Genomic DNA, 18,481 nt, shown 5'->3' with positions numbered 1-18,481 from the left:
ACAATAGACATAGAGAGAAACAAGGTTTAAGGTACAAACATGATATATACATCATATAAAAATGATGAAAAAGATAAAAGTTAAACCTGCCAAAAACAAGTATTTTGAAGTATTTTAGAGGTCTCAAACTTCAACTTTTAGAACCTCAATTTCCAACAATAATATTTTGTCCTAAGATGTATTAGCAGAAACTCAGTAGGATAACTCAAATGGGAAAAGCACTTGCTACCAAGCCTACTAACTTTGAGTTTGATCCCCAGAATCCACATGGTAGGAGACAACTGACTTTTCCAAATTTTTCTCTAACCTACAGATACACCTCACAAGCATGCACATAATAACACCCAACCCCCCAAAAAGAGGAAGAAAGCTAGGTCTTAAAGTGCACAGATATAGCAGTTGGCACTACAGGACATTAAGACAGGATTTAACAAACTATGGGTTATTTCAAAATAGAGATAATTGGGCCTTTTTCCTGGAGTACCACTGATAGTGTGATACAGCTCTAACCACTAAACCCTAAACTTCAATGTAAAAAATTTAAGTCTTAGCTGTATGTGGTGGCATATACCTTTAATCACAGAATTCAGGAGGACGAGGTTTGAGTTCAGGAGGAAGAGGTAGGCGGATCTCCATTTGAGTTTAAGGCCACGTAGAGCTACATGTTGAGACCTGGGGGGGGTGGGGGTTCTAAAATTTAAATACCTCAGAGACAAGCTAACTGGCCCAAGCAAGTCAAATACGACTTAACTCACATCTGTTAACAGGCAAAATAGAAGCACTAAGAGACAAAACGAGCTGGACAGCCCTCCCAAATTTTATCTGCTACCCTCTAACCTGGATTTCCTAACACATGGTATATGCACTGCAAAACAAACAATTATTACAAGAATGTTACATTTTTACAAAACAGGATTTCACTATGTAGCTCTGGCTGTCCTAGAACTTGCTATGTTGACCAGGCTGGCATTGAACTCACAGAGATCCATCTGTCTCTGCCTTCCAAGCACTAAGATGAAAGATGTGATCCACCATACCTGGCTCCTATCATTTTTAAAATGAGCTCTGTAACATCTGGGCACTCATCCAGTTATGTGACATGAAGGGGAAAAAAAAGAGCAATAGTTTCAGTCAATAGCAAGTTCTGGCCATGTAGGCACGCATCTTTAATCTCAGAACTAATTTCAGAACGTGGAAGGCAGAAACATATTTTCTGTGAGTTCAAGGCCAGCCTGGTCAGGCTGGGCTAGTCGGAAGAACATGGTAAGAGCCTGTCTCAAAACAAAATCAATAAAAAAAAAAAAAAAAAAAGAGGAAGAACTAGTAAACATACTCAAGCAGAGGGCAAAGACATTACAGAATCTGAGGAGACTGTATTAAACATGACACAGCTAAAAGATTTGATGTCATTAAAATACTTAAAAATTTTAGACTATTTTTAGCAGTCAAACTGAAAACTTAAACTTTTTTAAAACAGAAATCAGACACAAGTATAGGAAACATTACAAATTACCACCAAAGTTTCTTTTTTTTCCCTGTTTTTTTCTTTTTCTTTTCTTCTTCAAGACAGAGTTTGCCTGTGCAGCCCTGGCCATCCTGGAACTTGGATCTGTAGATCAAGCTAGTCTCAAACTCAAGAGATCCACATGCCCCTGCCTCCTGGGTGCTGGAATTAAAAGTGTGTGCCAATATGGCAAGGCATGGCACCACCAAAATTTATTTATTTGTTTATTTATTTAGATTTTTTCTTTTGACACGGTTTCTCTGTATAACAGTCCTAGATGTCCTGGAACTCGCTCTGTAGACCAGGCTGGCTTTGAACTCAGAGATACGCCTGCTTCTCCCTCCTGAGTGCTGGAATTAAATGTGTATGCCACCACTGCCTGGCCAAAATTTCTTAAAAGTCATTTTCCTCCCAAACAGGGTATCAAATTTACTATGTAGTTGAGGCTAGATGACCATGAACTTCTGGTCCTTCCTGATTTTGCCTCCTGAAAGCTGGTATTAAAATCGTGCACAACTATATCTAGTTAATACAGCACTAAGGATTGTACTCAGGGGCTTATAACATTGCAGGCAAGCACTCTATCAACTGAACTACACCCCCAGTCCAAATGCCATCTTTTTAACAAGCAAAAAGTTCCCACTTAGAGCTTTCAGGAAAACTGAGCACTTTGAGGATCTTGGGAAGCTTTAGAAATGTCTGATCTCAAGCTTTCTCTGCAATCATTCACACTGCAGTTATAAAGAACTACTGATTATCTATCATAAACACATTGTTCATTTCAGCATTCAAATAGCAACCATGCTCTTACAGAATAAGGTTATAACACATATAACTGACGTTTCGGTTATGAGCCTTAGCCTTTCATTGCTGAGTCATCTCTCAACCTTAACTGACATTCTTTAAGTGAAAAGAAAACAGTTGTAATGTAATGATGGGGAAAGGAGAGTATTAAATATCACAATTCTATCAATTCTAATATAAACTCCCAGAGAGAATTACAATGTTTTAAAAATTCAGTTTTTACCAGCCAGCAGTGGTGGCATACACCTTTAATCTCAGCCCTTGGGAGGCAGAGATAGGCAGATCTCTGAGTTCAGGACCAGCCTGGTCTACAGAGTTCTAGGACAGCCAAGTCTACACAGAGAAATCCTGTCTGGAAAAACAAATCAAAACAAATAAAAAACTTGGCAGCCATAATTTGACTGCTTGGCAAAAATACTCCTCTCATGAAGCCTTTCCATCTTTCTCTCTGTCTGTGCACTGCAATGTGAAAGTTAAGAACACAGACTTTAGAGTCACACAAGAGCCTGGGAAGCCACAGCCTGCCACTGTACATTGTGTGACCTGAGGAGACATTCTCAGTGCTCAAAGCCTCTGTCTACAAGGTGTTAGTCAGAAACAGTAATTATACTTTAAAGAGCTGCTCTGAACGTTAAATGCATGAAAAGCTGCTAATAACAGAACCTTACTAGTTGTAATTAATTACAAAATCTTTCAGGACATAGCACAAACACAACCTTCTGACAGAATTAGTCATTCCTCTTTCATATCCCCCCACAGCATCTTCTATTTCTACATTACCAAAAATAAGACTCTACCTATTTTCTAATAAAAACATTAAGTTTATTTCATTTTATATGCATGCGTGTTTTACCTCTGTGTGTGTGCATGTGTGTATGTACCATACATGTGTGCCTGGTACCTGCAGAGCCAGAAGAGGGCATCAGATCCCCTGGAATTGAAGTTATAGGCAGTTGTGAGTCACCATGTGGGTCCTGGGAATAAAAACTGTGTCCTCTATAAGAGCAAGTGCTCTAAATCACTGAGCCATCTCTCTAGATACCCATTTTTACATTTTATAAAATTCATGGAACAGTACTTGCATAAAATTCCACACAAGGGGAGTCAGTGGTTAAGAGCACTTACTGCCCTTCCAGAGGACGTGGGCTCAATTCCTAGCACCCACACGGTAGGACAAAACTGTCTGTAATTCCAATTTCAGGAGACTCTTCTGGCCTCCCATGGCACTGCATACCTGTGATACAAGACACAGAAGAGTTATACACATAAAATTTAAAAAAATAAATCTTTAAGCTGGGTGGTGGCACAAACCTTGAATCCTAGCACCTGGGAAGAGGCAGATGGATCTCAATGATTTGAAAACAGCCTGGTCTACAGAGCAAGTCCCAGGCTAGTGAGACTCTGTTTCAAAAACAAAGTTCACTCAAATTTCCTACCGAGCACACAATTTGAAAATATCCTAGTTTTTTCAGAAAAACATTTAAGACTGGATCTACAAGATGCAAGAGTTTCAAACAGCAGTAACTACCCTACGTCCTCATGCACACCTCAAAATGGGAGTGGAGGCTCAATGGCCAGGAATCTCCAGGCTTCTCTCAGCCAGGCAAAAAGTAAATTTTAGGGTGGAGATGGAAACAAGCTATTTTCACAGAAATCTGTAGCCACTCCATGGTGTGGTCGAAACAATGTGGTTACCGCTAAGTAAATCCCTCTGACTGGTTGATAACTGCTGCTACTAATATGTACTCCTTAGCTATCAAACTTAGCTATCAAAAGAAAAGGTTTTAGCCCAACAATGAATGGGGAGAGGCCTTTATTTCCTGTCAAATGTTTGCAGAGATCAGTTTTAAATGGAAAGGTGCCATTCCATCCTCAATCAAAGGCCATACTTGGGCACAACATTTAGAAAACATAGGGGCTCTTGTCACTTTCCCCAGCTTGTAAGAATATGACAATGAGCTGCTACTGGCTCTTGCTGAGAGCTCAGCTTCTGTAGCTGTGAGGTCAGCCAGGGACAAGCTCACCATTTTCCCATCACTAGTCCCAGAGTACTGCAGAAAACACGGAATTAAACTAAGTCACTCCTAATCACTTCCCAAAGAAATAGACTTCATATACAATCAGATTTGGGAAAATTGTGACAGAAGATTTCAGGCACAGGCTATAATATAGGTCTGTTAGTTTGCTAGACAGCACCAGGGACCACGGCTAGGAAGAGGAGCTAGAAAGATGGCTCAGCAGGTAAGAGGACTGGCTGCTCTACCAGAAGATCTGGGTTTGACTCACTCAGAACTCCAATACCAAGGGATCGGATGCACTCTTCTGGCTCTGCAGGTACCATAAATGCAGCTGGTGCCCAGGCACACATGTAAGCAAAACACACAGCAAACACACACAATAACAAAAAGAGTCTCAGCTAGGAGTAGTCTGGGACCACTCTGTTTTAAGAAAACTATTCATTTCCAAAGAGCCAGAATTTTGTGGGATTATTTTATAAAGCAATATATGTCACAATGCATTATTCAAAACAGTATAATCAAGGGGCAGCAAGGAAGTTCAATAGCTTGGTGTGGTGAAATAAAAAAGAAGCTTTGACAATATAAATATCAATAGTTAGGGAATCACCAAATACACACTCAACAAACCAAAGTACACACTGAAAACATGTAAAGAAACTAACAGTACCTTGTGGATGTGTACTATGTAGTTAGGTCCAGAATGGGCCTTTTATTTGTCATTATTTCCTGAACATTGCATTCTAACTGAACTAGGTATGGTAAGTAGTCTACTGATGACTGAAAGTATAGAGAACAAAGTGCCTATTACACAAAAACTACACCTTAAAAAAACTTTTTTTTTTTGAGACAGGGAACTGACTAGCCTTCAAACTTGCAGCAATCCTCTTACTTGTTTCCAAAGTGCTAGAATTTCAGGCATGAGCCACCATGCCTGGCTTGCCCTTTTAAATATGTTATTTTTTTAGTGTTGAAACTCCAACCCAAGGTTTCATGAATGCCAAGAACACACATCATCACTGAGCTATACCCCATCCCTTGTGTCATTTATAATAAACAATGTGAGCATCCTTGATTGGGGTTTCAGATGGCAAGGATAAGGGAGAGTATTGGAATCAATTTCCATGGACCAAGGGATGACTGTACTGTTATATCCATATTATGAAATCATTAAAATTACACTCATAGAGTCTCTTTCTACTGGAAAATAAACCCAATAATGGGATTTTGACTTTTAGAAATGTACATGTCCAAAGCACTTTTTAAAAAAGCCTGATACACAGCATGCTCAGTGCTGAGTAAATTCAGTGTATTTATGAATGATGTGAACATATAATCTGAAAAATGACATGACTGTAATGAGTTAATACAATTTCGAAGACACATCTACAATTTAAAATTAGAAAAAACTTTATGTTTATGCAATAAAAATGCCAGTCATAAAATTCTTAGAAAATCCATCCACCTTTACCATTCCTATTTGTTTTTATGTATATCTACCAAAGACATGCTGATTTATTGGAAAGTTACAATTTTATGTTGTTAATACTAAGAGATGCTATATGACCAGGAGGTTTATTAAGCAGCTTCAAGAATATTTAGGACAAATGTTAAAATGTATACAAAATTCACCACTATTTGGTTACTAAAGCATCTTTTTTTTTTTTTTTTTTTTTTTTGGTTTTTCGAGACAGGGTTTCCCAGCATCTTTTAAAACTACATTTGTTGTAAGTACAGTTGTAATCCCAGCACCCGGGAGGCTGCTAAAGCAGAAGAATCAAAAGTTTAAGAGTAGCCTCGGCAATTTAGGAAAATTCTGCCTTAAAAATAAAAAGAGTGCTGGTGGGAGATGGCTCCAGGGATAAGGGCATTCATGTGTCACTAAAGCTGACAGCCTAAATTCAATCCCAGATCCCACTTGGTGGGAGAGAACTAATTCCTGCAAGATATCTTCAGTCCACCACATCGTGGCATGCCCAGCCCACACTCCTAAATAAAATAAAAAATAAAAGGTAGCTCGGTGGTAGAGTGTTTACTTTCCTAGCAGATCCAAAGCTCTGGCTTTAATCCCAAGCAACACAATAACAAAACAAACACAGCAAAACATTATATTTGAGTTATAATAATAGGCCTTGCCACAGATTGTTGTGAAATATTAGCTGAAGATGTGTGACATTTGTTTATGGTGTGGAATATTTGTTTAACGATTGCAAAGATGTGCTACCTTCTTTTATGTTGCATTTGTTTAACTCTGTGAAGCTGTGTTACTTTGTCTGCCTAAAACATCTTATGGTCTAATAAAGAGCTGAATGGCCAATAGTGAAATAGGAGAGGGATAGACAAGGCTGCCAGGCAGAGAGAATAAATGGGAGAAAAAGGAAGAGAGAGGATGCTAGGGGCCAGTCACCAGTAAGAAGAAAAGATATACAAATGGAAAAAGAGAAAAGCCCAGAGGCAAAAGGTAGGTGGAATAATTTAACAAAAGCTGGGTAGAATTAAGCCAAACTAAGCCTGGGTATTTATTTATAAGTAAAATAAATCTCTGTGTATTTATTTGGGAGCTGGGTAGCAGGCCCCTAAAGAGTAAAGAGTTAAAATAAATAATAACTACAACAGAATGACAAGTCTAATTCCTGAAATAAACTTTAATAAATTATATCTCCCCTAACTGTTTCAAGGGGTATTTCTGACTGCAAATGCTTACTGCCTTTCCCAGATATTATTTAGTAGCGGTGAAGCCTACTAACAGATCATACTCTGAATAAACAGGCACAGCTGAAAACTGCCTAGACTTTAAATCTGACCCAATAGAACTTTTCCCTGTGAGCATCAGTGACCAGACCATCTCTGCTCACCTTAAAACAATCAGCTAATTTACACCCTTTAACTTTCAGGGATGAAAGCCTGTGGCACCTTTAACTTTCAGGGATGAAAGCCTGTGGCAATCTCTAAAACTCCTAAATAAAATAAGTGCCATAGAAATGTCAGGAAAAGCCTCCCCAAAGACACGGTACCTCGGAATGCCGTTCTCCACTTCCAGTGTCAGATCCGGAATGCTGCTCATTTACATCCTCCTCACCATCTGACCCCGAATCCCGCTCGTCCTGTACTGGGGTAGCACCACCATCATCTGCTTAAAACAAAACAAAACCCCACTTAGGGTGTAAGATGGATGATATCTGTAATAATGTTTATGATTACAGTTAAAAATGACCACCTACAGTTAAGATGAGCAAACCAAATATAAGAGCCAAAAGTTACTACTATTGAAGAAGCATAGCTAATGAAACAAATGTTCTGGGGGAAAATAAAAAACAGAAAACATAAAAACCAACAACTATTACCATGTAGTGTGGCACATATAGCAATAAAAATATTTCATAAAGATGAAGCCTAGAAAAATCACTAAATGCCAAATCAAAGTCATCTAAATAGTTCCAAATTTTTTTGTCTATCTTTCCATGGCACTTATCACCCTATAATGCACTATATAACAAGTTATTTTGTTTACTGTGAACTTTTTTGATTCATAACTTGTATATAGGAAGTTTATATATGTTTATAAATGGAGAGCACAAGGAATATTTAGCCCAGAAATAGTGACAATTCATTTAATTATAAACTACACTTTTACAGAAGGAACAGTAAATATGAACTGTCACCTAACCTACCAACACCTTAAAAATACAAAATAAAATTATGCTTGAGTACTTAGGGACATTGAAATACATGACTTGATTAGCAATTTAAGAAATAAGTAGTCAGGTGGTGGTAGCATACATCTTTAATCCCAGCACCTGGGAGGCAGATACTGACAGAACTCTGAGTTCGAGGTCAGCCTGGTCTACAGAGCGAGTTCCAGAACAGGCTCCAAAGCTACACAGAGAAATCCTGTTTCGAAAAACCAAAAAAAAAAAAAAAAAAAGTAAATAAAAATTAAAGGAAACAGTAACCTACGAGAAAGTCAAGGTAGCAATATAAAAAATAGGTGACTTTCATACTAATGAGATATTCTATTCACCTGAAGAGCAAAGTTTATAGCTGAGCATGGTACACGTCTTTAATCCCAGAGCCTGTCCTGGAACTAACTCTTATCGAGGCTGGCCTCGAACTCACAGAGATCCGCCTGCCTCTGCCTCCCAAGTGCTAGGATTAAAGGGGTGCGCCACATCCGCCCAGCCTTAACTTTAAAATGCCAATGAACTAAAAAAATATTTTGAAAAAAGATATTTTAAGCAAAACAGCAGTAGAGGTCCAGGATAACAGAGTCTACTGTCATAGCCGTTCAGTCATTAGCAACTGAAGTCAGAACAGAAAACAGCTTAATGCTTAACCATCTATTACAGTACTTAGTGCTTAACTATCTATTGCAGTACTTTTGATACAGAAAGTCCCTAAGAAATCAGCACACAGCTGTTTTGCCCGTCCAAGCCCTCGCCTGGTTCATCTTTACATCTAATGTGCCAAGCATAGTGGAGCCGACTTCGTGCAGAAGGCACGAATTCACTCTAAGTACCCTGGACTCGTCCCTCGCTTTAAAATATGAGTTCGAGACCAGCCTGGTCTACAAGAGCTAGTTCCAGGACAGGCTCCAAAGCTACAGAGAAACCCTGTCTCGAAAAACAAACAAAAAAACAAAACAAAAAAAAAAATTACGTCTGTAAACTTAAAGCTCCTGCGCGTTATTCCCGGGAAGCCTGCATTACGGGAGAGAACTTAAACTAGCCCTAACTGGTAAAGAGTCTAGAAGGTTCTCTGTCCCCGCCACCGACCAGTTTTTTTAGGATCCTGGAACAATTCAACTCCTGGCAATTCCCTTAAAAGGGCAGCCCGCTTCCCTCGGCAGGCAGAGGTGACAACTTGAGGAAAACCCCTTGGGGAGCCGGGCAGACCGATTCCCTACAGCTCCTCTCCGAGGTCGCAGCTCCCGCCCCGCCGATACCCCCGGGATACAGTCTACCGGGGAGGGGACCGTCTAGCCGAGGCCTCTCCCCTCCGTGCTGGGGCCCGAGGCCGAGCCGCAGCCCGGTCCACCCGTCCCGACCCACCTGACTGATCCCCGCTGTAGTACTCCGAGTCCATGGCGGGCGGGCGGGCTCTCGGCGGGGAGTGTCCGCGACACGCGCCGCCCCCGTCACGTCCTTCCTGGCCGAGTGACCTCCCTCGGCGGCGCAGCGCCTCGGCCTCGTCCGAGGGTCCGGAGAAGTCGGCCGCGGCCGGCGCAGACGCCCCGACACGGAGACGCCAGCTATCCGAAAGGGCCGTACCTCACAGGCCGGCAAAGTGGAGGTCCGCGCGCAACTTCCCAGCAGCACCTCTGGGGCCAAAATGGCGCCTGCTCACGACCCTCAGAGAAACGCAGTGCGCAGGCGCTGTCACCCTTCCGTTGGCCAATCAGAAGGTGCTATGGTTCTCTGACGCAATGGCAGCGTCGGGAAAGAGGCTGCTGGGACAATCGAGTGGGAGCGGGAAGTTCGGCTTCAGATAAATATCGACCTCGGGCCGGATTTGGTCTGTCAACAGTAGGAGTGATGTTACTCGCTTGCACCTGTGTTCGAGCTTCCTTTGAGGAACATTTGAGTTTCTGCGAAAAATGAGAACCCGCTAAAATTGCATTTTAACATTCGGCCAGTTCCAATTCCCGCCCTAAGTTCAGAAAGAAAGTAGCGCGTTGTTCTCTGGGACTTGTAGTTCTAAGGTTAGAGAGCGCTGATGAATTGTTGTGTGCGTTCTCCAAAGCGTCTTGCCCGTGTAGCGTCTTAGGTTGAATTTCCTTCGCCGAGAAAGTTAAAAAATGGATAAAAGAAAGTCATGAAATAAGATGACTGGTACTTATGAAACATCTTATTTTCTTTCTTTACAAAATAACTAAATTGCAACTGAAAAACTATTAGGTCATTAAGTATAGATCTTTGTCTTAAGAGCCTCTTAAATTTTTAATCCCAGCATGGCAGAGGCAGGCGGAATCTCTGAGTTCGGGCCAACCTGGTGTAGACAGTGAGTTCCATGACAGCCAGGGTTGCTCAGAGAAACTGTCTCGAACCCCTACACACACATAGAGAGACAGAGAGACAATCAGAGAGACAGAGAGAGAGTAAATTAAAACCTTGTTAAAGAAGCAAGTAGCTACTCATGGATCTTCGAACTCATCTGGTTCTAGAACTCTGAGAGATCTGTTGGTAGTCCTCAGTCAGGAAGAGTTGAATGGTAGTTGAGGAAATAATGGCGTGTATTCTTTGCTGCAACAAATTAGAGAGGAATTTCAAAACAGGGATTGGAGATTAGATCTATCATGAGAAGGGGTCCAATAAAAAGAGTTGTTGATGTTCCACAAGTCTGATAGGGAGTCTCTGGTTCATGATCCTATTTTTTTAAGCTGTCAAGCGTTCTTAACCACCTGATAAGTCCATGAATAAGCAACATTCCACCCCTAACATAGCACAGATCCCTCCCTTCTCTGTGGTAATGAGATTTAATCCCCATCTATTTTGTAATACCATGACTGCCAGGGAGTCCAACTGAGTCTGGCATTTTTCTGTACTGTCCTCTGCCAGTGTCAGATCAACCTTGATTCATTGAGGAAATTGGCTAAGTCGTACTTATTGGAGTCCAATGACCCTAGGAGTGGAAGCAATATGTCAGCCCTTTTGGTTAAGATAGGGGTGGGATGATGGTTTTTGTTAGCCCAAGAGATAATTATAAGGCCTGAAATTAAATATACAGTTTGGCACCTGGGGTAATTGATACGTAGCAAGAAGGTCATTGGGACATTCAAAATAGGTGCCATTAGGGACTTTTGAGTTGGAAATTAGCCTGCTGCAGTTATGATGGCCCACACAATAGCCGTAGCCACAATTTGTACAGACCAGGCATGGAGGCAGGGCTTGAATGTGAAATCCTTGGTTAAAGGGATTTTAGTTAAGTCTGGTCCCAAATATGCAACTTGTCTTGCTCTCAGGCAGATCCAACAGTCTTTTCCTAGGTCAGGCTGAATTTTAGAGAGCATTTATGCTCTCTAATGGCTACTATTTATGAGGACAAGCATTTGAAGGAGAAGAGCATTGATATTCAAGGAGGTAGGTTAGTATTTGACTGGCTTGGGTTTTCTGAGTAGGAATTTTATCATTAGAGAAAGGGATCAAGACTCCTTGTGGATCCAAGTATGAATGGGGACAGAGATGTCTACATTTTTTACCTCCAGGATGTTGGGACTAATTGAGTCCTGGCCTTCAGCTGCTCTTCCCTGTCTAGAGCCTTCTAATTGAAGTTACTAGAAGCTGTGCCTAGCCTAGAGGATCAGAGGATGGGATTTTCAACTGTTGGTCATTGACTGCAGGGTATTTAAGCCTCCATGGTGCTATTAAAGGGGGGCTTTTGTACCAGCGATTAGAGGTCTGTGTGTTGGTTTGTCTCTGTGTGTGTTTCCTCAACCTCCAGCCTCTTGCCCAAAGCTCGCGAACTGGATTCTGGAGTATAGACCACAGACAGGGGGGCATACGTGCGCGGCAATTGGAGGTCCCTCCGAGATATCGGGAACTAGGCAACGCTGAGAGGGCAGGCAAGGCAATTTCGGCTGCCGAGATAGATAAGCAACACATTCATGCTGTGACTCAGATTTTACTTAAACCATAACATCCTCATTTAAACTCTGTTATTGACACTATTCCTTGCCTTTTATTTTCTCTTTCTTTCTTTCTTTCTTTCTTTCTTTCTTTCTTTCTTTCTTTTTTTCTTTTCTTTCTTCTTTTTTTTGTCTGTGTTTTGTTGGATGTCCAGGGTTTTCTGGCCACTGAATCAATGTAGTTAGTCAGGGGAGGTAGGGGCCCACTACCAGGCATCTGGGGAGGCAAAATGGCACAAGATCAGTTCTGCAGAAAGGACTAGAGTAGGTCTTCACAAACACCAATAGCTGGCCCTAGGACCCTAGCATACACATCTACAATGTTGCTTGTTTCTGTAGATGTCATGACAGAATTCAGAGACAAGAACAATTAGGTCCTGTGTAGTTGCCAAGAAGTTATAGCATTATCTGAAAGATTCTAAATTGGCCTTCCTGTGTGCAGGTTGTCATTTTCTGTGTAGCCTAGGCTGTCCTGGGACTCGCTCTTTATACCAGGCTGGCCTCAAATTCAGAGGTCCACCTGCCTCTGCCTCTGCCTCTGCCTCTGCCTCTGCCTCTGCCTCTCGAGTGCTGGGATTAAAGGCATGCACCACCACTGCCCAGCTAGTCTTATTGAGAACTAGCAAATATCTTTAATCCCAGCACTCAGGAGGCAGAAGCAGTCAGGTCTCTGTGAGTTTGAGGTCACCCTGGTCTACAGAATGAGTTCCAAGACATTCCAGGGTAATGTCTTAAAAAAAGAAAATAATTTGAGACATTTTTGTTTGTTTGTTTGTTTGTTTGTGGGGTAGTTGAGTAGGGTCAGAGCTAGGACTGAGAGTATCAGGGACCTTGAGTACCAACTTCCCTCAGGGCTCCCTCAGGGCTCAGAATTGGATGTCTATGGCAGGCAAGGATCTGAGGGTAAAATGATTAACTCAAGTAAATTACCTCTGAATGTTCTTTACTTTTTGTGCAAGGGGAAAAAGTGAGGTAAAGGGGCACGGAGAAGAAGAAGAGTAAGGGGAAGAATAAGGGGAAGAAGTAGAAGTAGCAAGGAGAAGAGGAGGAGGAGGAAGAGGAGAAAAAAGAGGAAGAAGAAAAAGAGGAGGAGGAAGAGGAGGAGGAGAAGGAGGAAGAGGAGAAAAAAGAGGAAGAAGAAAAAGAGGAGGAGAAGGAGGAAGAGGAGGAGGAGGAGGAGGAAGAGGAGAAAAAAGAGGAAGAAGAAAAAGAGGAGGAGAAGGAGGAAGAGGAGGAGGAGGAGGAGGAGGAAGAGGAGAAAAAAGAGGAAGAAGAAAAAGAGGAGGAGGAGGAGGAGGGGGAGGAGGAGGAGGAGGAGGAGGAGGAGAAGAAGAAGAAGAAGAAGAAGAAGAAGAAGAAGAAGAAGAAGAAGAAGAAGAAGAAGAAGAAGAAGAAGAAGAAGAAGAAGAAGAAGAAGAAGAAGAAGAAGAAGTGGTCTCCACGTGGTTTCTGGTTTTTACATAGAAAATTCCATAGGCAAGGACAATGATAATATGCACTTCAAAATCACAAAAAGGGCAGGTAGAACCTGTACTCCGGAACAGGTGCCACCACTCACTCATTAAAGAGCCAGCATTCAAGGGGAAGTACCTGACATCCCAAATCATTAGATAAGGTTACTAAACATCCCTGAATCCTAGATTCAAACATTCTCCTCATCTAATCTCTTTAGTGATAACCAGCTTTGGGGACACCCAGATTTGTTTGTTAGCAAAGGGGTGGGGGGCGTGCTGCCTCCCTGCTCAGTGCCTGTCATCTGTAGAAGTTTCTATGTGGTCTTTTAGCAGGTAATTTTGTGAGATTGTCTCTATGTAAATTTGACTGTTAGAACAAAGAACAAATGTTAATGCTCTAAAGTCCTGTGGTCTGGGGGAATGGAGCAAGGTCATTCCATTGCCCAAGCAGAAGTTACACTGCTGAGGTGTTTTGGGAATGAATCCCATTTCGAAGGAAAGAATCATGGCTTCAGAAGATTTTTACAGATATGACAGTGACTTTCCCAAAAGACAAGTGTTCCTGCAGCTCTGCAAAAATGGGTGACCCCAGAAGTTGTACACTTGTGGGTCTGCCTTTATAAATCTGTCAGCTGACATTTACTGTATAGTCTTCTGGGCCCCAACATGAGAGTAAAGGAGAAAGTGTTTTATAATTGAGGAGATGTTCTGAAGAAGAGACAGGGACTAGATAACCCCTAATTAAAGAAGTCTGTCTGGATCTCATTATAAAAATATAAAAAATGAGAGCTGGAGAGATGTTTCAGCAGCTAAGAGCTCTCTTCCAGAGGACCAGGGTTCAATTCTTACTACCCACATGGCAGCCCACAACTGTCTTGATTCCAGTTCCAGGGCCTCTGACACCCTCACTCAGACAAACATGCAGGCAAAACACCAATGCACATGAAATAAAAATAAATAAATTTTAAAACTGTGGAAGATCAAGGCTCTATCTCCTGCCCCAGTCCACCAGTCTTACGGACCTGCTCTCCAGTGAGAATTAGCTAGATGAGTTGAGCCCCAGGGCACAGAATTTAAAATGACAATCATAAACTTCAAGGAATTTAAGGAGGTTAAAGATGCAAAGAAACAGGTCAATGAACTTAAAAAGAAATTAATGCCTGAGTGACTTCCAAGAAAACCCAAACAGCTGGGCACTGGTGGTGCATGCCTTTAATCCCAGCACTTAGGAGGCAGAGGCAGAAGGATCTCTGAGTTCGGGGTCAGCCTGGTCTACAAGAGCTAGTTCCAGGACAGGCTCCAAAGCTACAGAAAAACCTTGTCTCGACGAACCAAAAACAAATATATGTTCAGCAGACCAAACCTCAAGAAAATACAGGAAGCAATGTTTTGGGCTGAAGAGAAGAATGAATATTCTGTAGTTATCTGTTCATTTGTTGTATTTTGTCATTTAATCCTGATACTTATCTTTTGTCCAAATGATTTATGTATTGGAGAAAGCCAGATAGTAAAATAATTCTACTCTTAATGTGTTGATATTAATCTGCATTTTTAATTACAGAAATACAATTTTTGTGAAACCAGGTGCACCAGAGTTTGGTACATACATGTTTCTGATAGTAATGTCTTTTCGGTTAATGTGCTCTTGATTGGAATGAAGCATCCTCTTCTGATAAATTCCATTCAAACATCAAAGAATATACATTCTACTCAACAGCACACAGAAATAGATAACATAGATCACATCCTGAGACACAAAATGAATCTTTACAAATTTAAAAAGATTGAATAACCCTGTGTACCCTTATATGACTACAATTCAATAAAATGCAAAAACAGACAACAAACTATTCTCTAACAAATACACAAACCCATGGGGGATTGAATAACTCATTCTTGGCTAGAGAGTAAGTCAAAGAAGAAATCAAGAAAGAAATAGAAAATTTCCTAGAACTCAATAAAAATTAAAATACAAAACAGCAAAACTTCTGGGATATATAAAAAGCACTCTTATGGGGGAAATTTATTACTCTAAGTGCCACATTAAAAAAGTCAGAAAGAACACAAATGATACATCTTAAAGTTGCGGAAAAATAAGAATAAAATATAAACCCAGTAGTCAGCAAGAAATAATAAAAACCAGAGTAGAAATTAATGACATAAAAGAATTAAAGAATCAGGGACTCTACGAACAGGTTCTTTGAAACGATAAACAAAATCCACAGACTGTTTAAAGAAAGAAAGAGATGGTACAAATTAACAGAACCAGAAATGAACATAGAAACATAACAAGATATACAAACTAAATTTAGAATATTATAAGGGACTACTTTTAAAATGTACACTCCATTAACTTATAAAACCTAAAAAAAAAATGAATGAATTTCTACATTTGGCCAAACCACCAAAATTAAACCAAGAAAAAGATCCACAACCTAAATAAGCCCATAACAAATGAGGAGATTGAAACAGTAATAAAAAGCCTTCCAACTTGCCTACATCTGGAATCAACTAAATCAACTAAGACCTGTGAGGGATTTTTCTTGATTGGATCACTCGTTGGAAAAGACCCATTCTATGTCTTGGCCACACCTTCTGGTGGCAGTCTACCTAAAAGGACATGGAAGGAAGATGCTTTGCTTTTTGCCTGTTTGCCCTCACTCTGGTTAGCTCACCCATCCTACTGCTTAGGCATTCCCTTGCTGGAATTAGAACCTACCTCTTCAGGTTTTCATTGTACCCTGAAGACCAGCTGACACAGCCAGTTTAGTGGACTGAACAACTACTACATTCTTGGTCTTTCAGTCAGGAGACAGCCGTTATTGGATTAGCCGGACTACAGCCTGTAAACCACTCTTATGAATCCCCTTTTAACATATATCATATATAGATTAATTTTTATTAGTTTTGTTCTTCTAGAGAAACCCAACTAGAACCCAAATCAGGTAAAGACATAACAGCAACAACATGAATCAGTAGGCCAACATTCCCAATAAACATGATTAAAAATCCTCAGTAAAATGCTTGTAAACCAAATACAGACATACATCAAAAAGATCGTGCATCACTGCCAAGTTGGCTTTATCCCAGAGACTCAAGGATAGTTCCATATACATAAGCCACTATACACAACAAACCACATAAAGACAAAAATACATGGTAACAGATGTAGAAAAGGCCTTCATATCTTCATGGTAGAAGTCCTAGAACATGTAGGGCTAAAGGCAATAGATCTCAGTATAAGAGCTATGTATTAGAAACCACAAACAACATCATTCAAAATGGAGAAAGCATTGAAGCAATCCTATTAAAATCAGGAAAGACATAACTGCCTACAATCCCCACTCCTTTTCAATATTTTGCTTAAAGCACTATCTGGAGTAATAATGCAAGAAAAGGAAATTAACAGGATACAAATAGGAAAATAAGAAAATCATGATATGATGTGACACGATAGTATGCATGAGGGGTCTCAACATTCTAGAAAACTTCTGGAAATAATCAGCTATTTCAGAAATATTGCAGGATCAACTTGCACAAATTAATAGCTTTTCCACACACCAACAACATACATACAGAGAAAGAGATCATAGAAACACTGCCATTCATAATAACCTCAAAGAAACTAAAATATCTAGGAGTAAACCTAACCAAGGAAATAGAGGATTTCTACAATGAAAACTTCAAATTTCTGAAGAGAGATCTTGATAAAGATGCTAGAAAATGGAAAGAAATCTGATGCTTATAGAATTAACATTGTGGAAACGATCATTTTACCAAAAGTCTTTGCATATTCAATGCAATCCCAATAAAAATTTCCACAACATTCTTCACAGAACAGAAAAAGCTATTCACTAAAAACACTGATAGTCCAAGCAATCCTGAGCAAAAATGTAAAGTTTTATCTCCTAGAAATGGCAGGCAAGCCTCATCTATGTCAATGACATGGCTATGTAAACAAGTACAGCACCAATAGACATGCTAACATGGAAGGGGAAATCCCATGGGCATCCACTCCTAGACAAAGAACTACAAGCAACCAATGACTTCTGAGAGAGGGATAATAAGTTGCTGTGGGAACTCCTTCAGCCAATAGCCTTTAAGATACCAGACCATTGGGCATCATTTCTTTTTTTTTTTCTCATGGTTTATTTTTTTATATTTAAAAATTTCCATCTCCTCCCCTCCTCCTCCCATCTCCCTCCCCTCCTCCTCCCCCTTTCCTCCTCTCCTTCTCCCCCTTCTCTCCCCTCCCCTCCACCCATACCTCCCCTCCCTCCCTCTCAAGGCCAAGGAGCCATCAGGGTTCCCTACTCTATGCTAGGACCAAGGTCCTCCCAACTCCCCCCAGGTCCGGGAAGGTGATCGACCAAGCTGAGAAGGCTCCCACAGAGCCCGTCCATGCAGAAGAATCAAAGCCCAGCGCCATTGTCCTTTGCTTCTCAGTCAGCCCCCACTGTTGTCCACATTCAGAGAGACGGGTTTGGTCGCATGATCCATCAGTCCCATTCCAACTGGAGTTGGTGATCTCCCATTAGTTCTGTCCCACCGTCTCCATGAGTGAACGCACCCCTCACGTTCCTGACTTTCTCCCTCATGTTCTCTCTCCTTCTGCTCCTCATCAGGACCTTGGGAGCTCAGTCCAGTGCTCCAATGTGGGGCTCAGTCATTTTCCTCATCTATCGCCAGATGGAGGTTCCCTCACGGTCCTGACTTTCTTTCTCATGTTCTCTCTCCTTCTGCTCCTCATCAGGACCTTGGGAGCTCAGTCCAGTGCTCCAATGTGGGGCTCTGTCATTTTCTTCATCTATCGTCAGGTGGAGGTTCTATGGTGATATGCAAGAAATTCATCAGTATGGCTATAGGAACTGGCCTTTTCAGGCTCCCTCTCCTCAGCTGCCCAAGGAACTAACTGGGGGCGTCTCCCTGGAAACCTGGGAACCCCTCTAGGTTCAAGTTCTTGACAACCCTCAGGTGGCTCCTTAAATTAAGATATATGCTTCCCTGCTCCCATATCCACCCTTCCTGTATCCCAAGCATCCCATTCCTCTGAGCTCCCCCCATTCTCCCCTTCACACTTTTC

The 18,481-nt window shown here is 41.2% G+C and overlaps 1 protein-coding gene across 2 annotated transcripts in view; it reads right to left on the bottom strand.

Moving 5' to 3' along the window:
- Positions 1-9,650, bottom strand: part of Iws1 (interacts with SUPT6H, CTD assembly factor 1) — a 36,746-nt gene extending 27,096 nt beyond the window's left edge. For both annotated transcript variants that reach the window (XM_038329706.1, XM_038329707.1), the window contains exons 1-2: positions 9,372-9,650; positions 7,338-7,453 (exon numbers count right to left, since the gene is read on the bottom strand). In XM_038329706.1, coding sequence (XP_038185634.1) covers positions 7,338-7,453; positions 9,372-9,405 — 150 coding nt within the window. In that variant the 5' untranslated portion in view covers positions 9,406-9,650. The remainder of the gene's footprint in view (positions 1-7,337; positions 7,454-9,371) is intronic.
- Positions 9,651-18,481: the final 8,831 nt, after the last annotated feature.

This window comes from Arvicola amphibius, chromosome 5, assembly GCF_903992535.2.
Source record: "Arvicola amphibius chromosome 5, mArvAmp1.2, whole genome shotgun sequence".
NCBI lineage: Eukaryota > Metazoa > Chordata > Mammalia > Rodentia > Cricetidae > Arvicola > Arvicola amphibius.
This window is presented reverse-complemented; position numbering and strand designations above follow the sequence as displayed.